Below are 9,584 nucleotides of genomic sequence, written 5' to 3'. Positions count from 1 at the left end.
TCTTCCCTGAGCTCTCTCCAGCCCTTTACAGTCTCTCCTGATCTAGAGAGTTTTTCCAGGACTTGTTACACCAATGTAAAGGGGCAAGATACACATACTTCAAACTGCATCACAATCTTTGATCAAACAACTTCTTTTAGCCAAGCACCAACTCTGAATAGCTGCACGTGTGCATCCCAGTAACGGATGGACTTTCGCTCGCATTTTCCTTGCATTTAGGTTGGGGAAACACATTACAGGAACTCTGGTTATTTCCTCACAATTGTGTACCTTCAAATTTGGGTTTGCATAGCTATATTTTCCAAAGCGAGCCAGGCAGTTTTACAACAGTAATTGATTTATACTTCTACCAGTCATCTGTCATCTTCAAGCTGCTTGGATTTTACCTCAAGTAGCCGATGAAGGCATTAATCCATTACCATGGAGTAAGGCCAGGAGCTAGACTGCGAAGCCTCGGTGGTCTTCACTTGCAACTGTGCTGTCAGCCAACATCTCTAATCCCTTCCATTTCTTGTGTTTACCTTGTATTACTCCAGGCTTATGTTTAAATACTGTGAAGATATGGAAGCTCTACCCTTGGGCCAATATCTGGCCCTTCCCAAGAACTGATTTCTCGGGAAGCCATAAATCATCTCCCTGACAGCACCCTGCTTCCTAAAACAAACCAGTCACTATCCATTGTCCCCTATCCCCAGCGTAGATAGCCTCAGGCTCCCCTTACACAGCCCAGTGTCCCGCCGTCTCCAGTCTCTAAAAAGTCCATTTTCTAAAGCCATGAATTGCTAGGAAATGCAAGATTCAAGTTGAGGAACATCTTCTAGTCACAAAGCAAAATTATTTCATTAGCTCTCTACTCTCAGCACTTCTTGGACTTCTTGTCTTGGCTTTGAGGAAGACATCCACAGTGAATTAAGAGAAGCACACAACTTCCAAGTGTGGCTTATGTGGAAGCGACACGTTACCACAACCGTAACTAACCAGGCGAGGCCTCGGTTCACAGGGACGGTGAAAAAGTTACACGTGGTACAAGTTGCATCACAGCCTTTCGGGGCAAGCCACACGCTTTTGTCAAAGTAATTTTTGAGAAGTGAGTGTCCTCCCACACGAGGACAGCCCGAAACTGCTGCAGCCAAATCCACGCAGAGGACGAGGCAGTCACAAGGCTTCTTCCCAGCACGCCCTACAAGCTGATGATGACGTGGCTGAAAGCAACCTGTTTCTGACTGAAGGACATCAAGCATTTTCATAGCAGGGGGGGATCCGACACCCTTTGAGGCTCCAGACTTTCAGCACTTCCAGTTAATGCTTTTAACTTAGTCACATCGAAACCTTGTAATTTTTGGGATGCTGAAAACTTGCATTTCCACTTACTGATAATAAGCACTAAACCATCCTTGCTGGTTATTGCCATAGTGCTCTTCAGTAAACACTGACTTTGGAGGATTTACATGTATTTAAATATTATTATTCTTTCTTCCTCCCTCCTCCTCATCCCCCATCTGGAAAGAATTATTCTGCAAGTCAAATGACAATCACTTGACTCATACAAAACAACATGAAACCAAGACTGTCAGTAGATTTATACCACATCCTTTAGGGGTTTAGTTTAGTTTCACATAGTGAAACATCTAATGGCTTTCATAAATTTCAACAGATAACTTGAAATTAGCCATACCACAAACACAGCAGCGGATACACAGTTTCCAATAACGCCTAACTCATTATTTTTTTTCTATGCTCTGAAGAAAGAAAAACCTCATTATATGAAGAAATAAAAATACGCTATTTTTAAGTATATTTAAGCATTCAGCTATTTTTAGATTTTTTTTCCCCTTCCTAGAACAGCGTCATGCAAAAAACAATAGATAAGAGATTATCTTGTTCTAGAAGACACAGCACACTAGTCATAAAGATACATGGTTGAGATTATTCTAGATGTAAATTTGGAACAATATTAAACTTTAATCTCATTCTATGGTGCTTCATATGCCGTTTCCAAAACAAATAAATGAACCACTGCTGTTGTGTGTCGTCCCCACCACTTTTCGTTTCTTTTTTTTTTTTTTAACTATAATTTTTATTTAAATAAGACACAGGAACTTCTATACCGAAAAAAATACAAAACAAAAGCCACACATTTCCTTGTGTAAAGCAATATTGTGTGATAACTTGAATACTGTTCAGCACAGTGGCTAGAAATAACAGTACAACTATGTACAAAACTTTAAACAATATTTGACAAATTTCTACAGCTGGATGTAGAATACAATTGAGATAAACAACTGCTGGGAAATTTACACGGCAAAGCATTAGCTTTAACACATTTGGTTCAAAACCTTCAAATCTGCTAAGAACAAATGTGCAATTTAATTAATATTTAGTTTCTCGTGGAAAAAAATAAAAAGAGCACGTAATGGCATTGCAAATATTGTACAGAGTTCATCAATGATCTAAAACCCACTCATCATATTCCCTGGTAACCTAACACCAATAACTGAGACTACGATTTCTTATCTGGACATAACCAGAGCATAAAAAGGTCATCATACTGCAATGTTAATCTAGAAAGAAAAATATTAAAAAGGAATCGATACTTACATCACGAGTATTTTCTCCCCTTTATCTTCAGTCTATAAAATACATAGTGTTTTCACCTAGGCCTGAGATTAGTAGGGTTAAAGATGGCTGTTGTGTTTCAAGAAGGTTTTTCACATGAAAAGGGCGAGAGACAGACCTCTCTCGCCTTCTGTGTTTTCTGCAAGGGGAGTCAAAAAGCAGTGACTGTTTTATAGGCTGCAAATTCCACATTGTAAGATCGTACTAACAAAACCTCAGCAATAAAAAGGGAACGATGCTTTATCTCCAAAGAAAGCACATATTTAGGGAGTAGTTATTGGTGGCTCACTCTCACCCCCCTCCAATCTCATCTTCAAAAGAGGAAAAAAACATAATGCAGCAAGTTTAAACGCTCAGTAGCTGCAGGCTACTAATCTCTTCAATTCCTGGAAAAGGTGAACCTTATTCTCTTAGGAGCAGACAGCATAAATGTAGTTCCACTGAGCTGAAAGCAATGGAGCAAGAACATCAAGTTTATTTTGCCTTTGGGGTCCTCTTTGTATCACAGGAAATTATCTCTGAAAGCAACGCTCCTCTTATTCCAGTACAACAGAAGAGCACCACTAACCCGTTCTTGCCGTGTACTATTTTGAGAAAGTGTCCAGCCTGCAAAACCAGGATTATTTTACAAGGATTTGTTTTTTATTCACACTTAAGGAGGGGGGAAAACACACTTTTACACACACAATTTAAGTAACTGAAAGTTATGGGAGAAGCTTTGATTAAGTAACATGAACTTAAAACTATTGTTTTCCCCACCCCTCTTAGAACACCCACTTGCTACTTTTGGACTTTAATCCAAACACAATTACTCACTACATAAATAAAATGCTGCTCATCTAACACTGCTTGACAAAATCTGAAAAGCTATTTCCAACCAGCAAATGAATGAACATTTCCAAAAGAGAAACTAAACATTAATTTGACTTTTAGACGGTAACAGTAGCATTTCACATCCTTAACTGCCAACAAAAACATGAGAGGAAATCCCCATCACCCCCTGTGAAACCTGAAAGAATTTCTGTCCTTGAACAAAAACATTCTTGTCTTTCAAAATCCTCTCACACACAACGTGGAATGTTTCTCATGTATACAGCCTAGTACTGAACACTTTATTTGCAACAGTTTAACAGTCATTAACTGAGCAACACCTGAAACCTTTAAATGCCACATTTTTACATATATTGAAATGACAGTAAATGCAACAGTTGTTTTACTTGTAAGCACATGACAAAGTGATATACATCACAGATTTGCTGGTTCTCCTCATGTTCACCCATGTCCAGGGTCATTGTTCACCTGGATCTGAATGCACTTATTCCAAGAAAGTGGAATGTAATGAGGAAATATTAATGCATAAAATAAGGAAAAGGCAAAAGAGCGATGTTCCCTCTTTAGCTTTGTAGCTGTAAAATATTTTATATCCCAATATGATATACATTCCAAGTTACCTGAGTTTACACTTCGAGAGAAGTACCTGAAGCTAGGCCATAGGGTGGGCACTGTGCAACTGTTGTGGCCATTCTTTTTTTTTTTTTTTTTGCATTGTGTGTATTACAGAAGTTAGAAACATAAACACCTGGATCAATTGTAAACATAATCCTGAAGTACAGTATTTTCCATAGGACACAACACAGCAAGACATTTTCTATTCAGACAGGCAACTTTTTTTTTATATATATATAGAGCTTATTTATACTGTAGAATTTGAAACAGAACACAGGACACAGTACTAATCTGGTCAAACATACTATGAAATGCATAGTCTCCACTTAAAACGCTTAATGATATATGGATTCTGCAGGCATTACTGCTTTCTCACAAAAAATGCTGAATATGAATTCTGTCCCTGCCAAGAACACCGTTGAGATATTTTTTTTCCGAATGCTGCTAAGTATTCCATGTTGTTCTGAAAGGTTGCCACCTCATGCAGATGTATCTGAACTATTAGATCCTTGTTTCAGGGCAGAGGCCTGCTCCACCTTGCTCTAGATTAACACGTAGCTCTGAGGAGAGGAATGGTCTTCAGTCTGAATTTCTTGCAAAAGCGGCTGCTGCTGTTGGGACGGTTGCTGTACTGGGACTTCTGTAGAGTCCATTGTGCTGGTGTCATCTGACAGAGATGAGAAAGAGACCCGGGACGAAAGCTGCTCAACAGTCAGGGTGCTCAAAGCTGTGCTTTGACCAGAGTTTGGAGAGTTCTTCAGCGTCAGGTCTGAAGCGGGAAGGAGGGGGCCCAGAAGTTTTACAGGACAGAAAGCTGATCCGGTTGGGATGAAATTAACCTTGTTTTTGTCAGGGCATGAAAAGAGAGGGGCTGAGACAGGCTGACGAGACCTACAACAAGAAAAAAGATTATATACCTGGGCAACCAAGATGTTTTATATGTCATGAACTTTGTGGTTCTACACGTTGCTAAAATGTGAATGACAAGGAATGGGATTAATTGGACAGAGGGGCAAACATCTTCCATATTGGCAGTCAGCTAACTGATCCACAGCATAAAAAATAGTACTGTCACAAAAATGACTTGATCATCACTGGATAAACATGCAACTTCCAGCAAGCAAAATCTGCAGTACGTATGCACATGAAAAAATGCCGCAGTAATTTAGAATGGCACAAATTCTTCTTTAATAAAAACAATGCAGCAACAACACATTTAGTCATCTTAAATCCCTTTGAGAACCTCCATGAAAGAGACCTCTCCTTTCCCATATTCTGTAATTTGTCTGGAGGCTTCCTCCACAACCCAACATTGCTCCTTCACCATCCAGCAGGCAATGAATGCTGTTAGAGCAAGAAACGTCCCCTCCTTAAATTCTTTCATCCACAGGAGCTAAGCATGCAACCTCCACAGCATGTGCTCAAATACTGTCGGGTCTAGGGGAAAAAGACACCATGTCCGAGAGTTTAATTTTCAAATTCTTGCTCAGCAAAAATATTGACCAAAGTCTATGCCATAAGTATGCTACCATCTACAAACATTTTAGATAGATTTCACTCCATTTAGTACGTTTTATACGTATCAAAACATAACCTGTGCTTGAAACTGATAAAAAACAAGGAGAGTTTTTGTTTTAAGCCACAGACATTTAAAAGGTTAATAAAAAAATATATGTAAAGATGTTTATAAATGCTCAGGAAATCAAATGTACCTTATCTTTTCTGCTTGGATTTTTGTTGCCTTTTCTAAATGCACAAAAAGAGTTCAAGCATAAAAGACTCCATTTCCTCTTCAAACCAACATGAACACTTCAACTTCTCTTCTGTACAAACTCTAAGAGTAGTTTGCTCCTGAAAAACTCATCAGCTGGAATAGTTTATTCATCTGCAGTTGAATAGGCTCAGTAAACAGGTTTACTGCTTTGCAGATACCAGCTGATATAAAAGGCATTACTTACGACATTTCCTCAAAGACCTTCACTCGCTCACATCCCTCTGGGGGCTCTCGTTTGAACATGTAGCTGTTGTTTGGTTTGGGAGATGAGGCATACTTGGGCAACGGTGAGCTACTCCCACTGTCTGAAAATTTAAAGCAGTTATATTACTAGAGATTGAGAGTGCTTTTTAATTAAATTCGATTTCCAAACAAGATGCTTTTTTTTTTTTCTTTCTCTCCACAATTTAGCCACTATGCCGGTTTGCTGCTACCACAATGCTTCCTTTATCGCAGGCCATTTCTAACACCCTTGTATAGCACATTTCTTCTGAATAAAAGCTACAGTGCAGCAGTAATCTATCATATAACAACACATAACAGGAGGATATTTTTATCCAGAACACTGCAATCAGAACAAAGCAGAGCTGTGATCCTGGAAACAAATACGTTCTTTATTACGTATTTCAAAAAACATAAATGAACAAGGTAATATGCATAATACATGCAGAAGAATTATGAGTGGTAATGATAATACGCCTTGTCACTGTATAAACACAGTTATTGAAAATGTGTGTATACAGCATGTATCTTATTTTAAAACATAATTCTTCACTGGAATGTTGACCTCATTAGTCTCATGAATAGTTCAGAAGTTGTAAACAAAGTACATTTGTAATACAGGTACTGATACCTCATCATTACGAGGCCCTACCTTATTTGCTTCGCAATTGTGAAGTTGTTTTACTATCCAAAATAAAACCTCATTTCTCTCATTACCACTAACTATATGATGTAAGTATCCGTCATAACTCTAGCTGGCTGTGTATATTTTACAGGCAACCACTAGACATGCTTAGAACTAAAGGTGTGAAGATCTACGACACAAGGCAATAGGCAGGTTTCTTTGTACTTCTTGGAAAATGTAAGAGATGAGACTCCACTCTGGTAATGACAGAAGAACAGTTTGAAAAATCAGGACTATGAAAGGGTTCACTTTAAACACTCATCTTGACAACATGATATTCAGTGCATTAACGAAATAAAGCAGGTACAAAAATAATTACAGAAAATTAGCTCTCTGCAGTGGCTTCTACCTTTTCGAAGAGCAACACCTATCTCAGGCTAGTATTAGTGGCACCCTATTCTTTGCTTGGGCTTACAATTAAAAAAAATGAAATGAGATGGCAAGGTTAAAGAGGATCCCCCAACTTACAAACACACCTCATTTGGAGAGAAATAACTGCTCTTGCTTTAGCTCCTTCTGAGTCTTTCCACCGATGTGGGGTACCTTACCATTTTTAACTCGGATACCTTTGTTTATTCTGCTGTTGTTCACGTGTGCCTTTTCAGCAACAGTGGAAAATCAACCAAAGCTTCAAGCACTACGATCTAGATTCACTGAAGCATATAAGGTTGTCTTTAACAGCTTGGAAATAGTAACTACATAAACATTTGTGTAACCATGACTCAAATACAAAGGCTAATCATTCGAGGTTTTGAAACATCTCTGCTTCCTCTTACAACAAGACACAAATCAACTCAAATGTCACACTTCCCCTTTGGAGATATACTGTGAAAGATATGAGAAAAAAAAAAACACAACAGTTGAAGTGAATCTCAGTAGTGTATTGATTATTCAGATCTCTTCTGCTGTAGAGTGAACACAGAACTTCTATTTAGGGAATTTTAGGTGTCAACTGTATGAATGCAGTAAAAACTTAGAGACAATACAGATATTTGCCAAGCTGGGAGCATGATGGTCCTTGTTGGCATCTTTCCACTGTTGGCCCACACAGCTCATTCCAAACACAGAAATCATTAACAGAACCCAGACAGTTTGTTTCCTCCTTCTAATATTTAAAATAGAAGATCCAAGTTTCTATTTAAAAACTCGGAGACATAAAATGTGCTACTATTCATTCCACCAAATAGTGGAAAACTGTGGCAGTACATCCAAGGAAAGAATCAAACTGAATTCAAAGTTAAGTCAGTTCTTGGAAGATTTAGACTCTTGTCTAGCCAGTTCAGTTTTCAATCAAGTTTTTGGTTTATTTAGCTCTGTCTGGCTGAAGCTTTCTATACAAGACAGCTGTTAAACAAGTAAAAAAAAAAAGTATCGTATAATTTAACTGTTCTGTTTCTCTCTTTACCCTCCCTGCTTTTAAAGCTCATTAAGTTGTTAGCTTTTCATTTTGACCAAACACACCCCACACTACTACTTAAAAAAATACATGTGGTTATTAGGAGGCTCACACGTACGAGCTTGGTGTTGGTCCTACACATACAGCCGCAGTGTGAGAATGGAAGGGTACTGGGAAAACAGGCCACGAGTTAAAGTAGTAAGAGGTGGAATTTACAGCTTAAGCCAGTTTCCACTTGTGTTTCCTGTAAGTTCCTAAGTGCTAAACTGTCACATTATTAATCCTTAATGACACTGCAAGTGTGTATTCTCAAACTGAGCTATTTACACTTCTTTTTTTTTTACTTTCTCAGAGGCTGCAGTGCATGAGCCTTCATGTCAAAGGACACGTCTGCATCTTCCACGCTTCCACCAGTAGGGTGTGCTCTGCTGGCATATTTCGACCAACTAATCAAATTTCATTAAGATGACAATGATTGAAGATTAAGAGATGTAACCTTTAAAGTGAGTTTTGTTACCATAAGCACATAGCAGACAATATGGAGACTTATTACACAGAATTTCTAAACATAAATACTCAAAATGTATATATTCTGTTATCTAGAAAATGTTTAAGATCGTAATTGAACACTAAAAATACTACTTTAACCAGAAGACTTAATACCACAAATTTTAGCTTGCGTATATTACAGCAACAAAAGAGGCAAACTAAAAAAGAATCTGTAAAACAAGTTTTTGAGTGACAAAACTTAAAGGCAACGAGAAACATCGCCAGTGAGCTTTGAGATTCATTTTGATAGGTTCAAAAATACTTTTGTTTCTTCAGACTATCCAAAGATTTCAGATACAATTTTCATTTTAAAAACTATGAATCAGATGCTCAGAAGTTAAAAAGTATCTTCAGTTCATCTTATGAACACATTCCTTGTAACAGCCTGCTAGCAACAACAGGAATACACAATGCTACACAAAAGCACCTAAATCAAAACCCCTGAAAAACAGGTTATGCTATCTATTTTTGTACAGTAAAAAAACCCCAAATTTTATCTGCTTATACCTTAGGATGCCTTTGAGCTTCACCTCCATCACAGCTACTAAGTATGCTATGTAGCACTCTGAATTATAGTCTCATGGACCAGAGCATCATAAAACAGATCTAGTGAAACCGGTAGCTTTATAACACAGAAAGGCAGTAACTTACCTTGCAACAGACTGATATTTGAAAACAAAATCATAAAGCCAGGTGCCACTAAAACACCTTTTCTCCCACCCTTCCTTCTCTGCTCCAATAAATGCCATTTAGTATCACTGCTCCATTCGGATGAGTATCGTGGGCCTTTTCTGAAATTTAGCTTGCGCTTTCTTTTGAAAAATTCAATAGATTTAGCAGCTTCTTGCAGAAATGTAAACCAAACAGCTGATACAGTCCAAAGAGCAGCTGTGAGG

General features: G+C 38.1%; 1 protein-coding gene across 4 annotated transcripts in view; it reads right to left on the bottom strand.

The window, feature by feature from the left end:
* Positions 1-3,236: 3,236 nt before the first annotated feature.
* GLCCI1 (glucocorticoid induced 1) overlaps positions 3,237-9,584 on the bottom strand; it is a 54,882-nt gene continuing 48,534 nt past the window's right edge. For 2 of the 4 annotated variants that reach the window (XM_063324901.1, XM_063324902.1), the window contains exons 7-8: positions 6,021-6,141; positions 3,237-4,953 (exon numbers count right to left, since the gene is read on the bottom strand). In XM_063324901.1, the coding sequence (XP_063180971.1) occupies positions 4,605-4,953; positions 6,021-6,141 (470 nt within the window). In that variant the 3' untranslated portion in view covers positions 3,237-4,604. The remainder of the gene's footprint in view (positions 4,954-6,020; positions 6,142-9,584) is intronic. The other 2 variants (XM_063324903.1, XM_063324904.1) reach the window with 1 other exon arrangement.

This window comes from Chroicocephalus ridibundus, chromosome 2, assembly GCF_963924245.1.
Source record: "Chroicocephalus ridibundus chromosome 2, bChrRid1.1, whole genome shotgun sequence".
In the NCBI taxonomy this organism is placed as follows: domain Eukaryota; kingdom Metazoa; phylum Chordata; class Aves; order Charadriiformes; family Laridae; genus Chroicocephalus; species Chroicocephalus ridibundus.
The sequence above is the reverse complement of the archived record's forward strand: the minus strand, read 5'-3'. Positions and strand labels throughout refer to the sequence as shown.